The 17,282-nt window shown below is 40.7% G+C and overlaps 1 protein-coding gene and 4 non-coding genes across 5 annotated transcripts in view; 1 reads left to right on the top strand and 4 right to left on the bottom strand.

Annotated features, from left to right (window-relative positions):
* The first annotated feature begins 2,581 nt into the window (after nucleotides 1-2,581).
* Nucleotides 2,582-2,653, top strand: trnad-guc (transfer RNA aspartic acid (anticodon GUC)). The gene has a single exon. It is a non-coding gene; the product is annotated as a tRNA-Asp (tRNA).
* A 318-nt stretch (nucleotides 2,654-2,971) lies between these two features.
* trnag-gcc (transfer RNA glycine (anticodon GCC)) lies at nucleotides 2,972-3,042 on the bottom strand. Its single transcript has one exon. It is a non-coding gene; the product is annotated as a tRNA-Gly (tRNA).
* Nucleotides 3,043-3,361: 319 nt separating this feature from the next.
* Nucleotides 3,362-3,434, bottom strand: trnak-cuu (transfer RNA lysine (anticodon CUU)). The gene has a single exon. It is a non-coding gene; the product is annotated as a tRNA-Lys (tRNA).
* A 403-nt stretch (nucleotides 3,435-3,837) lies between these two features.
* Nucleotides 3,838-3,910, bottom strand: trnam-cau (transfer RNA methionine (anticodon CAU)). The gene has a single exon. It is a non-coding gene; the product is annotated as a tRNA-Met (tRNA).
* A 6,046-nt stretch (nucleotides 3,911-9,956) lies between these two features.
* Nucleotides 9,957-17,282, bottom strand: part of LOC139662585 (N-chimaerin-like) — a 29,285-nt gene continuing 21,959 nt past the window's right edge. The window contains 8 exon segments of the mRNA XM_071541280.1: nucleotides 9,957-10,207; nucleotides 11,216-11,321; nucleotides 11,606-11,703; nucleotides 11,705-11,741; nucleotides 12,231-12,308; nucleotides 13,358-13,531; nucleotides 14,482-14,566; nucleotides 15,557-15,634. Of these exon segments, the coding sequence (XP_071397381.1) occupies nucleotides 10,036-10,207; nucleotides 11,216-11,321; nucleotides 11,606-11,703; nucleotides 11,705-11,741; nucleotides 12,231-12,308; nucleotides 13,358-13,531; nucleotides 14,482-14,566; nucleotides 15,557-15,634 (828 nt within the window). The 3' untranslated portion in view covers nucleotides 9,957-10,035.

Below are 17,282 nucleotides of genomic sequence, written 5' to 3'. Positions count from 1 at the left end.
TGATTCTGATTCTGATCAAAAACAACCAAAGGAATGACAAGAATTCAGCTACCAATCAGACAGCAACATTTAAAAACAATTGTTACCACCTGGTGTAAGAGGTACCATCAGATTCAACCCCTTAAGGACCTATAATCCCATTTTACAGTCAAGGACATTACAGCATGTTAAAATATTTAAAGGAATGTTTATGTTTAACATGCTACTGTGTTATTAACTGTGAGTCTCTGGGCTCATTTTGGATGCTACTGAACATATTTATTGTTGACTATGCATGTAATCCCGTAACCATGACGAAGGCTATTGCAGGCGAAGCGCATTGGTGTTGATATTAAAACTTCGTCAAGTTGTTCCCCACGAGTAGCTGAATTCTTTTCATTCCTGTTACCAACTTCCAAACATGAACATAAACAGGAGCCTTATTGTGGAAACAGAAAGGTGACATTTAAGGCCTACATTAAAAATGGGATCTGTCAAGAGGAGAAACACTGACAGACTTCCCAATACATTAAGTAATAATCGGTGACATTTTCAAATACATTTCCATTTGGTTACTCTCTATCGCCAATTGATATAATACATTAGTGATTCAACTCGCACCCAGTTCATGAAAACTTTTACATTTGCTTTTCTTAACACCCGGTGTCGAGAAGCTCTTTCCTGGAAAAATCGTGTGGTTCACAGAAAGTGATGCATTTATGTTAGTAGAAGCAGCAACGGCGGTTTGTTTGGAATAAACAGGAGAAGAACTGGGTAGTTAGCATGAGCAGTGATAGCCACCATGGCTGAACAGACAAAAAAAAGAGCGCCACCGACAGAAACTCAAACTTCACCAACAGAAAATCCAAGATAAAGACGTCACAGTACCGGACACACTGTTTGATTGACAGGTGATCTCTGGGAGGCCTGCAGAAACACCACAGCAATGAGCGCTGAGCACCAAAGATGGAGACAAAAAAACAAAAAAAAACAAGAATCTTGTGTATTAACATTTTAAAGTCCTTACATGTAGAATATTTATCTCAATATATCATTCTCAAATTCATTACCCTATATATTGTCATTCAATACTCTGTCCTATACAAAGGAGTATTAGGGCCAGGCAAGAAAAAAATATTTTCATTATATTTTGAAAATAAAGTCATAATTTCGAGATTAAAGTTCCACTTCACCGTTTTGCCTTTTACACCGTGCAGCACTCGAAGTTGGTCTGCTCGTAAAGCAATATTCCACTTAGTTTTAACAGAGGTTTTTTGGCAGTTGACTACCATGAAAACCAGAATATAAACTACTCAACCAGATTGGATGCAGCTGGACGAGTTTGTAGCGTGTGGACATTTCCTTCCCTTTCATTTGAATGAGGCCACAAAAATAACCTGAAAACTTATATTTAACATGTTGGTGAACATATTTAACAACATACCCCACTTTTAAGACAATAAAGCATCCTGGGTCCTTCATCATTTTGCATTTTTACTCTTGGTTTACACTAAAATTAGTATTTAAATATTAGATCCTTTTTCCCAAACATGAACTATCTCTCCTAAATGGCATCCCTCCACTATGTTCTCTTCTATCAATAAAAATGCTATTTGGTGAACTTATGTTCTACAATGTTGGACCAAACGTCAACTGAAAGTCACAGTAGTGGGATCTGTTGTTGAATCTGTTCACAAACGTGTTAAATATAAGTTTCCAGGCTATTTTCGTGACCTCATTCAATGAATGGGAAGTAAAACTCTGAATGCTGAATAGTTTATATTCTGGTTTTCATGACGGTCAAGTGCTGAAAAGCTTTTGATCATTGACCTTTTTCTTCGACTTTATTTTCAAAATTTCAACATTCTCAAAATTTCGACAGTATTCCCAAAATTATTTTCACTTAATTCTCGAAATTTCAACTTTATCTTCAAAATTTCAACACCTTTAAAATTTGACAATATTCACAAAATTATGTGGACATCGTTCTCAAAATTCTGACTATTTTCAAGATTCCGACACTTTCAAAATTTTGACAATATTCTCTAAGTTATTTTGACTTTATACTGGAACTTATTTACTATATTTTCAAAATTGCGACATCCTCAACATTTTGACAATATTCTGGAAGTTATTTTGACTTTCTTCTCAAACTTTTGACCTTTTTAAAAATGTCGACACCCTCAGATTTTGACAGTATTCTCTAAATTTTGACATTGCAACTTTTACTATTTTCAAAATCTTGACATTCTTAAAAATTTGACAATATTCTCAGTTATTTTGACATTCTCAAAATTTCAACATTCTTGAAATGTTATTTTGACTTTATTCACAAAGTTAATGAAATCTTTTTTTTCTTGCCTGGTCCTAATACTCCATCATAGTTCTCTGTCCTCTGCACTGTAGGATGTTAAGGCTCAAAAAGGTCTATCCCAAGTTACATCTTGGACCTTTTGACCCTTTATGAGCCTGAACGTAGCCTAAGATCCTCAGGCAGCGTCCTGCTAGCGTCTCAAGACCCAGGCCTAACACTAAAGGTGAGTGGTGCTTAATGGTGTGTACAATGTTCATTAGCTGTGTTGCACATCACACATATAACATCTCCTCGTTAGTATAGTGGTGAGTATCCCCGCCTGTCACGCGGGAGACCGGGGTTCGATTCCCCGACGGGGAGGACACATCTTTTCTTCTTTCCCTTGCAATACACAACTACCTCTCCAATACAAACAACCTCTGGATTTTTTTTTAACACCTTTCTCTCCTTCCTCTTTGTAACTAAATTGGTAATCAGTAAATGCCTCTCCTAACATGGCAAATCTTGTTCAAAAGAAAACTGCAGTAACATTAGTGCCTATTAGTCTTTCCTGTCACACAAAATGACACAGGAGAGCCAGTGAATGAGGTTAGCATGCTGGAAAATGAAAATGTTGTAGGCCTACTCAAGTGGAATATAAATGTCACTGAGCCAACAAAACAGTCAAGAAAAGGAGCTTGCATTGGCCGGGAATCGAACCCGGGCCTCCCGCGTGGCAGGCGAGAATTCTACCACTGAACCACCAATGCTTACTGAAGAAATCACTGCATGCACACTCTCATGAAGTAGATGTTTCCGGCATGTGTATCTGCTATAGAAATGATTAGTTTTACATTCCCACAGGACATTATTGTGTAAATATGGTCACACAATCCTAGCAACTCCATCTCCCAGGACCACTTAACTGCTTAGAAACACTTGGTGCTGCCATTAGGTTGTACAGCAACCAGTAACACCGGCAATTGATACATACACTCATACCCTAAATAACTGAATGTCTCCCTCATCAATGACTATAGTTTTACTAACATCACACATTTAAAAATGTCTGACAAAAGAAAAGTTATGCGCCCAACGTGGGGCTCGAACCCACGACCCTGAGATTAAGAGTCTCATGCTCTACCGACTGAGCTAGCCGGGCTGATGGCACAGACTCACCCAGCCATTTTTATACTTTTTCACATACCCAGGGTATGTCCTGTGCAACAATATTTGACAATATATTAAACCCTCCAATAAAACCAATACCTACAGTGAAAATTAGTATAGTAGCGTGGCAACTCCACGTGTATAGATGTAATAATAATCAAGTATTTGTTTTTTTTTTCCTTAAAAAAAAGCACCTATCTTCATTAAACTTCCATGGGTTTGCTACTATTTACTGTGATGTACATTAAGAATTCAGATCATCACACATACATCAGCCTAAAATGAAGGGAGACTCTATTCTGCCAATAAAACGGTGTATATACTGAGTTGCAATGGGTTCCCTCAGTTTAACAAAAACCTCACATCACCAACAAAGCATACAAAACGAAAAGATCTGCCCCGTGTGAGGCTCGAACTCACGACCTTCAGATTATGAGACTGACGCGCTGCCTACTGCGCCAACGAGGCTCGAAATACAGTAAATCAGGAAGTGTATTTAAAGGAACCTGGCTGCTTAGAGCACTTCTCCTTTTGTTAAATATCCCAAAACACCTGCATAAACACCCAAAGAGATGTGACCGCGAATAAACAAAACATCAGTAAATAAGACTTTTCATTCAAATATATCGCATTTGTATCGTCCTTTCCCCGCCTTTCTACCGGTCTTCCGTCAACAATGGTCCCAGGAAGTAGAAGCCACATTAAAACAGACATTACTTGTAGTTCCTCTCGTTGCCCACTGGGGGGAGGCAGAGCGCTGCCATTAAAACCGAAACGGGACATATAAACCATTTAACACTTAAATTAAACTTAATTGCCAGAAATTAGTTCAGGAAAGATAAGACTTTACATTCTGATCAATATATCTTATTAAAGTACATCAAAATCACTGCACTCGTGAAGCAGGGAGACTGCTGAAAAGCACAAAGGTAGCCGTTAGCTGCCAGCAGGCCACGGCACCTGTAACCTTCATTCGATGCTAGCTAGCTAACGCTGGACTCGGTTCAAAACACATAACGTTACAAAAAAAACTCACAAACGCAAAAAAAAGTTCATAAAGGTAAGCGTAATGGATTCAACAAGCACTCACCTATTGGTAGCAATACCTTCGGTATATTAAAGTTGGTGGTTTGGACACTTTTCTTCCAACCGGACGGTGCTGCGCAAGTCTCCAGCCCGGTCTTGCCACTCCCTAGCCAGATGCTGCTGGTGAACTGTCGTTGCTCTTACGTGGATATTGACTTAGCTGGATAAGTTTGTTGAAAATTTGACATGAACCCGGTATTTCATGATTCTTGAGGCAATCTTAATATTTACTCTACCTTGCAGCAGCTCCTTCCCCCAAACCTGCAGAAAACGCCTGTGTTAACCGGAGTGAGCTGGATCATGGCCACGCCTTCTTAACTTTACATCATCAATTAACTCAGTTCCAGACTTAGCGGCGCCTTTCTAGAGAGGAGCCAATTAAGACCTGCCAACATCCTTTGGCGTTTGGAAGACATCGGTTTAGTCGAATAATTTACACAATGAAAAGAGTTAAATACCTATATACACCAAAAAAACATAACATTGACGCTCTTAGGTATTAAGAGAAAGATTAAGTTATCGCATCATTGCATTTAAATGTATTAAATCAGTTTATTTCAGTTCTATTTGAGTCAGTTTCATAAATGAAATGACTGGTGGATTCAAAGTTAAGTAGGTGCTCATGACCTTTCGCTTATAAAATTAGGTTAGGAGTGCAGGGACTGACAAATGTCTGCTGTCAGATACCACTACCTTACTATATCCTATGGTGCCAGGGTCCTCAAACCTTGCAGCCCTGAAACCTGAATGAAGACTTCAGTGTTTTTTCTTTTTAACCCAGGCTCATAAAAACATGTGAACTGCAGTGTGTGGACAGACCAGAAGTATGGAGCCCATTTTTATATCTTGAGGAGAAACCAGAATTAGTGTATCATTTGTAAACAGCAGGTTCTTGATGAACAAAATGCAGCCAGGTGTCATTTCAAAGCCATATTTAATAATTTAATATTACCATGCATAAATCATAGAAAATACTTTACAGCGATGACAATAAAAAAAAGAAAAGAAAAAAAGACAGTTCATGATGCAAAAAGCAAGTGTCACAGATCACCGAAGGCTGACAAGTTCTCATTGGGTTAGGCTGATGATAGTTTAGTACATGGTTAAATCAACAGTTTTAAATTTCACCCTGGGAGGAATGAATGAACAATGTAAAAATCAAACAATATGAAAATAAAACAACAAAAACAATAAGTATAAAGAACACATGAGAAACAAAAACATAAATCAAAGGTTGTTAGAAAATGCTGATGTTAGTCTATGTTACATCCACGTGATTTACAGCAACAAATCAACCCACTCTGGGTGCGCTTGATTTTACAACCCCTGACTCCTGACGCCTTCACACACTTGGAATGGAATGGTGAATCAGGCATCCCCGACAGAAGTGGGGGTAGAAAAGGATGAAGGGGGTGTAAGGGATGGTGTGTGTGTGTGTGTGTTTTGAGGGGGGACTACATGCAGAAGGCATCAGTTCTACACCACCCACCCTTCCAAATGGCACCAGTTCAGAATATACAACATGGCAAAAACACTCCTTCATATTACATTTGATTATCCTCATCATCATACCACAAAATAACACTGCTTTCATCACATCAGACCAGGGTCAAAACGTTACTGAAAACCTTTCAATATGCAACAATAAGCCAGTATTTGATTCTCATATTCCTTTTACACATTTTGAAAAAACTCTCATCTGCATGGCATTCAATTATTCTTACTTGTAAATTGGTAAAAATCAAATTTCCTTTTCTTAGTTTGTGGTGGGCAGAGAAAGAGGAAAACATAATTTCTGTTGTTGCAGTTGCATTAACAAGCAAACTAACAGGTTATCTGTCAACAAGTGATAGTTTTTCTAGTTTGTGAGCCAGAAAAACACCATCCCTCTTGAATATATACTTAATAATTACCCCCACATGGCACAATAATAGGTCCACAAGGCTCATCCAGGTATATGCAGGATACAGCAAACTGGCTGCCACTGCTACCAGCCTCTCTTTATGTCCGAAAGCATTAAAAAAAAAAAAAAAAAGATATTATTTCTCACCATTTCACAGTCAGATGATAGTGGAAGCAGCTGAATACATTTAAGTCAACAGGCTAGTAAAAAATACAGAGCAGATGTTTACATTTGGTTCACCAACCATCTCAAATGCAGTGTTGCCCTGCTGGTGTGTTTTCCCACATAGCCACATCTCTCCATGTAATTACATATTATGCAAACCATGATACGTGGTGGTGGAATCACATTACAGCCACCTCGTCGACTAACACATCACCGCTCTCAGGCAGGGATGCACCAATAATCGCAAATATGATTCTGAGTCATAAACATTATGAGTTTTTACTTCATTATGAATCACTTTGCTCTAATTTTTGAAATGATAAACATGGCTCATGGCATTTAATGTTTAATAACGGATGTACTCTCATATTAGTTGTAGCATATAATACCTGAGAGGGTGTTCTTTACTGTGATTATAGGTACGACGGTACTGTCAGCAGGATCAATTACCTGCAATCACAGTTAAGAAGATCATCAAGTCGACTTTTACGCAATATTTATCAATGCGAATGGACCAATCAGACTGTTTGCCTGAATCTACCCGTTGTATAAACCCAATTTTTAATATCCAAAACCATTATTGGTATCAGTGCATCCCTGCTTTGAGTATTTGAATTATTTGTCCCCGGCAAGCTTAGTCAATCACAGATGGAGAATTTTTAAAATAGTATTTAGACCACAAAATCTGCTTCATAACACTGTTTAAATACAATACTGATTCATATATATATAAAAAAAAAACAACATAAAGCACTGATTCACATATTCATGTTTCAAGTCACTTATGATGCGTCGCTCTCTTCACCACCTGCCTTTAGTGTGTCGTATGACGGCCAAAGTAGTGTAAACGGGACTTGTAATCAGTCAGTTCTACAAGCCACTTGGTCAGGTAGACAGTCTTTCCTGAATGTGTTTATGAACTCAGTCGGATTAGTGTTGTAGGATGTAGTTATTGAGTGTCTGGAGTGTGAATGTGATACAACAATTTAAAGCCACAATCCAGAATTCATTAGACTGTACACATTTTACATATATCCACCAAAATTATGTCAAAATTATGTGGAAAATAAGCTTTTTCAACTTTCATAACTCAAAATACAGGTCTGTATTGAGCCAATGCTTACAATAAATTTGAGTTGTGTGAAGATTTTATATTAGAAGTAAAAAAAAAAAAATCTGCGCTCAAGCACACTAGCAGTTGCTAAAATCTGTTAATGTAATAGATTACTGTAGTTAATGTAATGACATCACATTATTACATCAACTGGTGTTTATTACCTCATCAGGGGTGTAACATATTTTTAACTGATGATGTAATAATATTAACTATTATTATTATTATTGTTACTACACCATCAGTTAAAATGTTACAACCCTTTTGAAGTAATAATCGCTGTAATTTAGATAACAGGTTATCTTACATTTTTGACCCATTTACAGGAACATTTTTATTGCATTATTTGGATGTCATTACATTATCAGTTGCTACACACACTTTCAGAGTATATAATGTAACTAGATAAATCCAGAATGAGGCTTTAATAGCTTGATGTAGTGTTGTGATCTGGTTTCAGAGGGCTTTGATGCGCAGCCTTGAGACTACTGAAGCGAAAAAGCTGTCATCATACTTTTCAACAATAACACCATTTTTTCTTCCAGTTAAAAGAAGGATGTGGGATTTCAGGAAGCCTGTGATCTGACAGGTATACAAGACTCTCTTTTAGAGGAAATCCATGTCAAAATCCCGAACCTTCCCTTTACGAGCATACCATGACACTTGAATTTTTGTTTTACATTTCTTAAGGTGTAACTTTCAAAGGCGAGGCAGGCAGGTGGGGGAGTGAAGGAACACAGGATTGGTTCAAAGACAGTGAGGAAAAAAAAAGTTAACCAGTTGATTTACAGCTCCATCATTTCCATAATTCTGGTGTAATTAGGCAGTAAGAAAATATATTATGAATCCTAAGTTGCTGAACAGAAACTGATACTGCAAGAAAGAGGCAGTGGTTTTCTGTGTTAGAAAATTTTTTTATCAAGCTGCAACTAAAGAATTACTGGTAGCATTAGCTGTGTCACATTATGCTACAATATTACGGTATAATTACAATGTTACTGTATAATTACACTGTTGCTGTATGGAAGAGGGAGCTGAAGTGGAAAAAAACAAATGAAAACACAATAGGTCCAAGTCACTTAAGTTCCATTCAACAGAATGAGTGCGTATTATGGGTGAGTGATTCACTTTTTCCATTCATTCATTCGTCCGGCTATCTACTGTTCCCCATTATAGAGTCAGTGCTTCTTCTCTTTAGGAAGATTAAAGGGATACCTTGACATTTTGAAAAAACAAAAACAAAACTATTTTCTTCACCAGAACTCGTTACAACATGGGGAAAATGTTTCTCCATTGGCAATTTAGTTGGTTGGAAAACAGTTTTTTAGCATTCTTCACTGAAACCATCGAGTACCACGAGATGAAAGCTAGCTCATTAGCTTGTGGCTAGCAATACCCAAATGGTTTGAATGAGAAATGCTAAAAATGCTCACAAGCAGTTTTCAAGGTAGCTGGAGGACAAATGTATAAACTGTCTCCCAACAGTGAGACCAGAGTCTGGTGGAGAAACATGAAAATAGAAAAATATCAAGGTATCCAGTCAAGAAAGAGGGAATGGTGACATATGGATGTTCCCCCCAGTGTTTCCCCTACATAGACAAAGACCATTAAATTCTCTAATTATAAAACTGGTGCAACACATAATGCAGCTAATCAGGCGAGATAATGATTCACCTCTATGAGAATTTTTATTTTTCTACGGCGAGAGGCCGGTGCCCTTTTCTATTTTAAAAAAAGAAGAATCAGAGGATGTTTTTTTACCCATTAAATGAATTTTAAAAAGCAAACTCTCCAAAAAATAAGGGAAATTTGGCATCCTGTAACCCATTTTGTACAATTGTTCATTCTTATGTGGGAGTCAGCTTTTTCACATTTGTTTAATGAACTGAACAAAACTTCGATTGATTTTTATTCTCGAAATGCACTAAAAAAATCACAGGGGAAACACTGCATCCATCCATCCTTTTCTCCACCCTCAGCCATTGTTTGTTATGAGAGTCTCCACTATATCTTTCCTCCCTTTGCTTCATTACTTGCTACCCGAAAGAATGGGCGTCACTTCTTCACCCTTCCCTCCATCCACCCCTCACAAAAAACAGATGGTGTCCTTTTCTCGTCTTTTACAAATCCTCCTTTCTTCTGTTTTAGCAACAAGACATTCCCATCTTGCCTTTCTCTCCTTCCTTTTCTTGTCAAAACGACGACTGCTCACTTTTCCATCCTTATCTTCTCACATCAAGACATTGCGTATGAGCGTCTTCACAATGTCTTTTCTTCCTCTCCTCATCGGAAGAGTCATTTTTGCATCCAGACCTGCCCCTCCTCTCAAAACAAAACGTCCTCGTTGGTGATGAGCGTCTCGACCACCAGTCTCTGGTATCGGATGTCGTTGAGCGCCGTCATGGCGTCCAGCTCAGGGGCCCTCATCAGTGTGGGGCCAAAGACGATGCCCAAGTTCTCACTGGACATGAGGTTATCCTTCTCACACTGGGTCACCCTGGAGGGAGAGGGATGGAGGGAGAGAGAGAGAGAGAGAGAGAGAGAGAGAGAGAGAGAGAGAGAGAGAGAGAGAGAGAGAGAGGAGAGAGAGAGAGAGAGAGAGAGAGAGAGAGAGAGAGAGAGAGAGAGAGAGAGAGAGAGAGAGAGAGAGAGAGAGAGGAAGAGAGGAGTGAGAGAGGGAGAGGGAAGACAGGTGGTTAATGAAGGGAGTAGAGGAGAAAACATTGAAGTCTGTCATCAGATAGGATGTGTTTTCTCATGCACAAATGCAAAGCACAGCTGTGAACGTTGCTGGTAACAGAGACTGCAGAAACTCAAAGGGCACAAGGAGTGTTACATCATTCTCGTTGCTATGCAACACAAAGTTTGACAGCAACTTGCAAGCTCTTCAAGTAGCGTTAGCTAGATAACCTGAAGCAACAAGAGGGTAACATTGTTGAAAATAATCCTGAACAAGAGGTCGTTAGAAATGGAGAATGTGGATACATGACATCCTCCTAGTAAGAATAGAGCATGGAGAGTTTTATCATCTTGTCCAGGAGCAAGATAGTGCCTGTTTCAAGAGCTATTTTTCCCTGGCAGGTAGGAAGTTTGATCAGGCTTGTTCATCTTTTGAAACCGAAGATGGTGACAATGACTTAATGCGCATCTAAAGTTGAGACATGTTCCACTTGGAGCACTCAGGGGAGCGCTGGTCAGAGGGGGGTCAGAGGACAAGGTCAGCTACACTCCAGCTGGGCTTTAGTGTCTTGCTCAAGAACACTTAAGCAGGGCGGATGTTTGCCATAGGGCTTAAACCCAGGTCTCTGGTTGAAAGACAGTTGCTATAACAACCAGACCACCCTGCCACTCCAAAATGTATTTTAATTGGTTTAAGACGTGACCTCACTATCTTTAGTCGGGCTCAAAACCCAGTCTTCCAGTTGAATAGCAGGATGTTTAACCATTAAGCAAACCACAACCAGAAGTATGTGAGTAAGTGGAACCGTGGCTCGTGTGTTCAGACCTCTTGAGGTGAGCCATGAGGTATCGCAGCGTCTCGCAGTGAGCGGGCGGCAGCAGCTTCATGGCCTCGTGGAGAGACTCCAGACGCTTGTCAGGGTCTGCGATCTCTGCAGCACACACACACACACACACACACACACACACAAACACACACAAAATATCATAAAGGGGAAAGAAGATTTGTTTTAGAAGCCATGTTAAAATCCTACACCTACAAAGCACATTTCCCCCCCAAGTCTTCTATAGATTTGGAGCATAGAACACATTGGCCTCGTTGCGAAGTACAAAGCATGCCTTTAAAGCTCATCTTGTGTGGCAAACAATTCTTCCATGCTTCCTTGCACGTTATGTAATAACACACACACACACACACACTTCTGTGAGGACCTACTTGCAGCCTCTATGACGCGCGGGTAGGCGTCGTATGTGATGAGGGGAATGGGCAGCTCTCTGAAGTAGAGTTTGAGGGCTCCAGTGATGATGTTGATGTTCATAAACATTTGAGGAAATGTCAGCTTTCTCTCCATCTGTAGAGAAAATCAATGAAGTCAGTCAAATCAATAAAACTAACCAAATGAACCAACCAATCAATCAATTACTATCAATGTGAAAAAGACAAGTCAGAAAGGAACCCAAGGATTTACTATAACCACGCAAGAGGAGACATCTACCTTCAGTACAGCTCTCAAGGGGATTTTATTTGATACTTCATTGATCCTAAAGGGGAAATTCTCTTTTCGCCACATGTAGGTCAGAGGTCAGGCTCAGCTACAGAACAGCCAACCTGCAGCTGCATGACTTATATTCACTTGATTAGAGAGTCAAAATACTAAAGATGGCTTTTACTGGAAGAGTATTAAAGGCTAGAGTGAAGACTGATGGAATTACTACACTTACTACACACATTTACTACAGAGTTACTACACTTCTGTGTCACTAAAGTACCTTGCACAGGTCAGACTTGCAGCGGTTAAAAGAGATTACAAGTGGTAAACAAACCAGGGGGCGATACTCACCTCTGTCAAAGGTCAGCTTGACATCTTCAATAAGCTCACTGAAGCCTGATATTCTGTACAAACCCTCAGACTGAAGACCTAGAGAGAAAGAGACAAATAGAGAGAGTTGGAGGGACACTGTCATTAATTAAATGGAATTGGTCAACTGAACTGAATTGTTATTAAATGTTTCTTTGCTACAGTATTGCTGATAACACTCATATTTGTTTTTATGAAGAGCTATCTGTTAATGTCGTAGTGAGAAAGATGTAGAGATGGGAGAGAGCCAGCGAATGAGAGAAAGCGAGATGTAAAGAGGAGATACAGAAAGACAAATTAAGTGAGAGATAAAGGGAGAGAGGAAGAGACAGACAGACGAGAGAGGGACAGACAGAGAGAGAGAGAGAGATTGAAGCACAAATTGAGAGAGACAGATGGATGAGAGAGAAATATAGAGAGGAAGAGAGAGAAGGGGGGGAGGTGAGAGAAGACAGAAGGAGCGAGAGGTGAATTCAATTGGCTCTACTGCGTCAGTCAAGTTCAATCAGTCCCAGTGAGGTGCCTTTATTGATTTCATATATTAGTTTCACTCAGTACTTCAATCATCGTCAATAAAACCCAGTTTGTTGCAGCTCCCCCATGGCTACTTTACACAGATTCACACAGGTCCCACAGGGGAGGGTTTCTAGCTCTCAGTCTATTACACACACACACACACACACACACACACACACTCTCAACTCAAGCTCCAGTCAGTGTGGGGAGGTCAGACACACATATCTCGCTCAATCTCCTGAATACTTGACCATGTTTTGGTGTTACAGACTTTAACCAGTGAGAGGAGGGGGTTGACACACACACACACACACACACACACACATACACACACACACACACATACACACACTCACCCACATACAAATACATACGCACAAACACACCCACACCCGTCACCCTCCTGCATACACATGCCAGCCTCGTGGGTGTTCTCTCTCTCCCTTTCATCTTTCTCTCAGTCTCTTCCTCTCTCTCCCAAAGTTGCAGCAAACAATGCTTCCAATCTTCTTAGAACGTTATATAATCACTGACTCACGCACAAACAAACACATACACACACACACACACACTCAGTCTCTTCTCTTTCTCACCTCTGGCCTCTATTTCCTGTATGCACATGTCGACCACCATGGGTCTCTTGATGTTGTGGGCTTTGACCAGTGTGGTCAGGTCGCAGCTGTAGACCTTCTTGACGTGCCGCAGGTCCGGCTGGCAGTCGTTGGGCACGACCTTAGAGCACTGCTTATGGACGTTCAGCCCACAGTCTGACAGAGAGAGAGGAAGACAGACAGAGGTGTCAACATGACAAGTAGTTTGCTGAAAACTATTTCATAATCTTGTGTAAGATATGGCTCTAGATCAATAGCGAAAGGGAACATGGGAACATTGAGCTAAAGTTGTTGTCTATTTTGCTGGTGTCATTTGCTACAGTTACACATGACGTGATTTTTGTGATCAAATTCTCAACATGGTATTTTGTGATCATTTATTGAGATCACATCGCTGTATCTCCACATTTCTTGTCTCCTGTGGCTGCATTTATTTAAATATGGGTCTGCATTACTTTCCTGCTTTCTATCGCCATCTCTTTACATTGTGCATGCATTGTGGCTAGATTGCGTCCAGGCTACCAATCAAAACACCAGCTGGACCATTTCATTATTCTATGTTTTGAAGATCCGACAGTCATGTGAGTAAAATCAGATTTTTGTCCGTCCAGATCTCTGATGATTAAAAGCTGCAGTGAAATTTAAAGTGTAACTGTAGCTGCTGTTGACACAGTTTGCCAGCATTTGATCACGACTGTGTGGGTCTCCGTGACTGTTTATTCTTTGGCCTCATATTCAGTGTTTTAACATTTAAATCCATGATACACGACAGATGAGTCAGCGCAATGGACTAACTTTAGCTTGCTGTCCCAATTTCAAGTCACGGTTTGAGAGACAGAGGGAAGGAGAGAGCAAGAGAAACAGAGAGAGAGATATTGATGGAAAGAGTGGAGGAGGAAAAAGGAACAGACAGACATGAAATAGGGAAGGATCAATAGCAGAGAACTATCTCAACGAAAATTATTCAATAAACTTCCAAACTTGTATTTTACACATTACATTACACAAAAACAATGAGCTTTAGAAGGGCGCATTATAGACAGATGTGAGAGTGTGTGTGAGAGAGAGAGAGAGTGTGTGTGTGTGTGTGTGTGTGACTGTGTTACCTGCACACTTGACTCCCTGAGCAATGAGACCCCACATGAAGTTGGCACAATACTCACACCAGTGGGGGCCCCTGAACGTATGAACCTGAGAGAGAAAGGAGGGAGGAAAAAAGAGGGGGGAAGAGAGAGAGAGAGAGAGAGAGAGAGAGAGAGAGAGAGAGAGAGAGAGAGAGAGAGAGAGAGAGAGAGAGAGAGAGAGAATAATAAGGGCTAATGCCAGTTAGATTTCTAAGACTGAATTCACAACTATTATAAAAGTGAAAATAGACAGATAGACAGAATGGTAAATAGAAAGACAGATTAATTAGATGTAACTGAACAAGGGTATGTGTGACCAGGTAAACTTTTTGAAAAGGGGAACAAAATTTCAAATAACCTGATGTTATGAAATATTGCCTAAAATGTCTGTCAATTTATTGCTTAACACAAGATTTTTTTTTTAAAAACTCTATGGATGCATATTTAAGCCTGAAAGCCATATTTAAAGACTGGCACTAAGAAAAGAAAACAATAACGGTGAGAGAAAGGGAGTGCAAGAAAGATGATGAGAATTATTGAGTTTTACACATTCATTGCAGAAAATCGGGTCTGTATGGGTAGAAATGTTGATAGCCTCCATCATTGTGCTCTTTTTTCTTTTTTGTATGCGTTTTTGTGTGTCTATGTCAGTGCATGTTCTTAAAAAACATTTCCTCTCTACATCTCTCCTTGGCTCTTATTCCACTTCTTCCTAGCACCTCCTTATTGTCAGTGCACTCCAGCTCTGACCTTTTCTTCTAACTACTGGTTGGCTGCAATGATGGAAATCTGGAAATTTGAATCTTATTGTACTGTTGCACTGAATAAGAGCGTCAGCTGAAAGCCTGAAATGTAAATGTCAACATGTATGTATGTTTGTGTGTGTGTGTGTGTGTGTGTGTGTATCCTAACTGTGCTCTCTGAGGTGAATTAGAATAAGACCACAGGAGCTGAATCAGCGATTTGGGCGTGCTTCCCACACACACCGAGGGGAGAGAGAGACAGAAAAGAACAGAGAGAGAGTCAGGAGGGGATGGAGGAGGACGGAGCGGCTCACCTTGAAGTTATGGACCTTCTCGTACTTGGGCGCCAAGTCGTTCTCCCTCAGGGTGGCCCGCCGCACCAACGACGTGAGCTGTGAAAGGGCAAACGATCTGATTGGCTGCCAGAAGGTGGAGGCGGGGGAGGCGGGTTTGGGTGGGGGCGGCGCCAGGTTGAGGCGGGGGCCCGACCCGAGGCTGGGGTCTGAGGCGGTGCCGGAGACTGGCAGGGAGGGAATCGAACCCCTGACGTTCAAACCCAGGGCGGCGGTAAACACAGCCCCCTTTTTTCCTGCCTCCTTGTCGGGCCGCCTGCCCGATCGCTTCTCACCCCTCCTAATGACGTACGACTCTCGGCTCGGCATTGTGGGACGGGTAGTTTTGGCGCGTATTTTAACCCCAACTGGAGTAAATAAATCAATATCCTATATCAAATGTTACCTCTGTGAGCAAAATGTGAATCCCACAAAGAATTACAGCGAGGCGATCACACTGCCACGAGAAAATCAAATACAAGAAAAATTTCTGAAAAGAATTTCATGAAAATGGCTTAAAAAAACCCAGACAAAACAGCCATGAAATTTTATAAAAATAAACTGGAATGCCCAGCGAGTTAAAAAAAAAACACCTTACTGTATCAGCAGGAAAAACTGTAAACAGCACAACAACTAGACGCTCAGAGAGGTGCGACCGGTTAAAAGCTCAGTATGCGCCTGCCCCGTCCGACAACAACACACATCACCGTGGAATCCCAAACCGAGGAGTGGACCAATCGCGTTGACTTAGTACCACAAAGATCAGCCAATCAGATTAGCGCTGCGTCCTGACGGGGCTGCACTGTGCGCTTCCAGCCCATAATCGAAAACAAAAGCCAGCCAGCCAATAATAAATCTCTTAGGACACACAAAAAAAAACATGAAAAAAGCGCTAACAAAAAAAGTTCAGTTAATATATGATTCAATAAATCTTCACTTCTAGTAATGTGCGCACAAAGAAAGATAAATGGTTTTTAATTCCTTAAAACCAGACTGATGCAATAGACTGTGTGCATTCCCAAGCTCTTGGTCTCGTGGAGGTGATCTCTTCTGTGTGTGAGAGTGCGCCTCAGCCCGCATGGCTCTGTGTGTGTGTGTGTGTGTGTGTGTGTGTGTGTGTGTGTTAATCCTCTTCCCCCTTCCTCTCTACACACTCACTAGGCAGAACCAATGAAGGAGGGAGGGATAGAGGCGGAGAGAGAGAGAGAGACAGAGAGAGAGAGTAAAAGAGAGAAAGAGAAAGAGAGGAGGAGGAGGAGAGGGTGGGGGTGGGGGTGGTTGAGCTATGGTGCAGTAATGGATGGATTTAACAGGTCACATTGAGAAGAGCATGAACCAATCAGAATGAAGCAATTCTTGCTCATCACCAATTCTGCCACCTCGATTATCCCAGGAGAGAAGGAGAGTGACACAGAGGGAGGGAAGGAGAGGGAGAGAAAGAGTGAGAGAGAGAGAGAGAGAAAGACAGAGAGAGAGAGAGAGAGAGAGAGGGAGACGGAGAGGGAGAGGGAGAGAAAGAGACAACGAGGAAAGAATGAGAGCTCAGTATCACTAATGTGCTTTTGTGGCTCAAGGGGACATTTGTTTTTCATTCTTTGACACTTGTCTTCTTTATTTCTATCCCTTCGTCTGTCTATCATTCTCAACAGCAACATCCATTCCATCCCTCTCTCTCGTCTTATTTTTTTGCCCAATTTGCCATCTCCAA

The sequence above is a fragment of the Centroberyx affinis genome, unplaced genomic scaffold, assembly GCF_046629955.1.
Source record: "Centroberyx affinis isolate AG114_WGS23_722 - 3 ecotype Tasmania unplaced genomic scaffold, CSIRO-AGI_Caff_v1 ptg003849l_1, whole genome shotgun sequence".
In the NCBI taxonomy this organism is placed as follows: Eukaryota; Metazoa; Chordata; class Actinopteri; order Beryciformes; family Berycidae; genus Centroberyx; species Centroberyx affinis.
Note: the sequence above shows the minus strand (reverse complement) of the source record. Positions and strands in the feature narration are given on the sequence as shown.